The sequence below is a fragment of the Sinocyclocheilus rhinocerous genome, unplaced genomic scaffold, assembly GCF_001515625.1.
Source record: "Sinocyclocheilus rhinocerous isolate Xijiao unplaced genomic scaffold, SAMN03320098_v1.1 scaffold46796, whole genome shotgun sequence".
NCBI classification, from domain to species: Eukaryota; Metazoa; Chordata; class Actinopteri; order Cypriniformes; family Cyprinidae; genus Sinocyclocheilus; species Sinocyclocheilus rhinocerous.
In genome coordinates this window covers 1-1,285 of record NW_015646978.1, presented here as the reverse complement: position 1 = coordinate 1,285, position 1,285 = coordinate 1, and the positions used below count along the sequence as shown (strand labels likewise).

The window sequence follows — 1,285 nt, the reverse complement described above, 5'->3', positions numbered from 1 at the left end:
AGGAACAGACAGAATCACAGGAGATCCAATACGATTCAAACTTTAATCCAAACGCAGGAGTACAGGTATGAAACCAAGCGTAACATAACAGTGACTGAACAATGAAAGCAACTCAGTCTTAAATAGGAAACACAGACGAGACTATTGGGTAAACACACCTGACACAAATGAGACACTAATGATAACTATGGGAACTAATCAGGGAACACAGGAACATGACCAAATAAGGAAAAACAGGAACCCAACAGGAACATAAACCTGACAAAAGTAATGATGACACTAAAATTTTAAATGAGACTGTATAAAACAAACATACAAAAACAAAGAACCCAATATTTATTCACATTTATTCACAACATGAACAAATACAAAATGTTACATTTATCAAAATTGTTTGTTGATAAAACATTTTGACTGATGATCGTCTCTGAAATTATTCTATGTACAAGTTCACAGTTCAATACCACAGGTCTTCTAGAAATGTGATAATGGTTAAAGGATAACGTCCTCAGTTATACTGTATGTTCCTATTTACAAAGGTTTGTAATGGTATGTTTGTATTATGAACAAGCACATTATTTTAACACAGGCTATTGAGCTTTTACAGTGTCAGATTTCTTGTTGTCTTGGTTGGCTGTGTTATCATCAGTAAAGAGCCTCTCTCTCAGTTTATAGTAACTTCCTTTCTTGTCCATCAGTTCCTGATGTGTACCCTGCTCCACCACCTCCCCGCTGTCAATCACCACAATCTGATCCGCCCTCTCAATGGTCTTCAGCCTATGAGCAATCACAAGCAAGGTCTGAGTGGGGCAGCAGGCCAGGGCCTGTTGAACCTGTGGAATAACAAAACATGTAAGGACTCTTTTGATAGTAGCATTAAAGGAAGCAAGGATTTGTGAATGCATATGTACATATGCCTTTGTGTTCATATTGAATAGCCATATTTTACCATTTGTTCACTTTCAGTGTCCAAAGAGCTGGTCACTTCATCCAGTATGAGCACCTGAGGTTGTCTGATCAGAGCTCTGGCGATAGCGATGCGCTGCTTCTGACCTCCCGAGAGCAGATTACCACGCTCTCCCACATCTGACAAAGAAAGCAGGATTTGATGACAATAAAAAATGGAGTGGAATAAAAGGCTGGTCTAGCAAATAGACCAAGCTGCTAAAACCTTCCTTATCAAATAATTAATGGAGTGGCTACAAAAATCCAGAATTGCTGATAATATCAGGAATTCTACAATGACTTTAAATGTAAAGTTCATCTTAGACTAACATGTCTAAGT

General features: G+C 38.1%; 1 protein-coding gene across 1 annotated transcript; it reads right to left on the bottom strand.

The window, feature by feature from the left end:
* Positions 1–388: 388 nt before the first annotated feature.
* Positions 389–1,086, bottom strand: LOC107708190 (lipid A export ATP-binding/permease protein MsbA-like; the record flags this gene model as incomplete). Its single annotated transcript, XM_016512363.1, has 2 exons — positions 389–833; positions 950–1,086. Coding segments are annotated over 2 exons (380 nt in total), but the record flags the coding sequence as incomplete, so codon positions are not given.
* Positions 1,087–1,285: the final 199 nt, after the last annotated feature.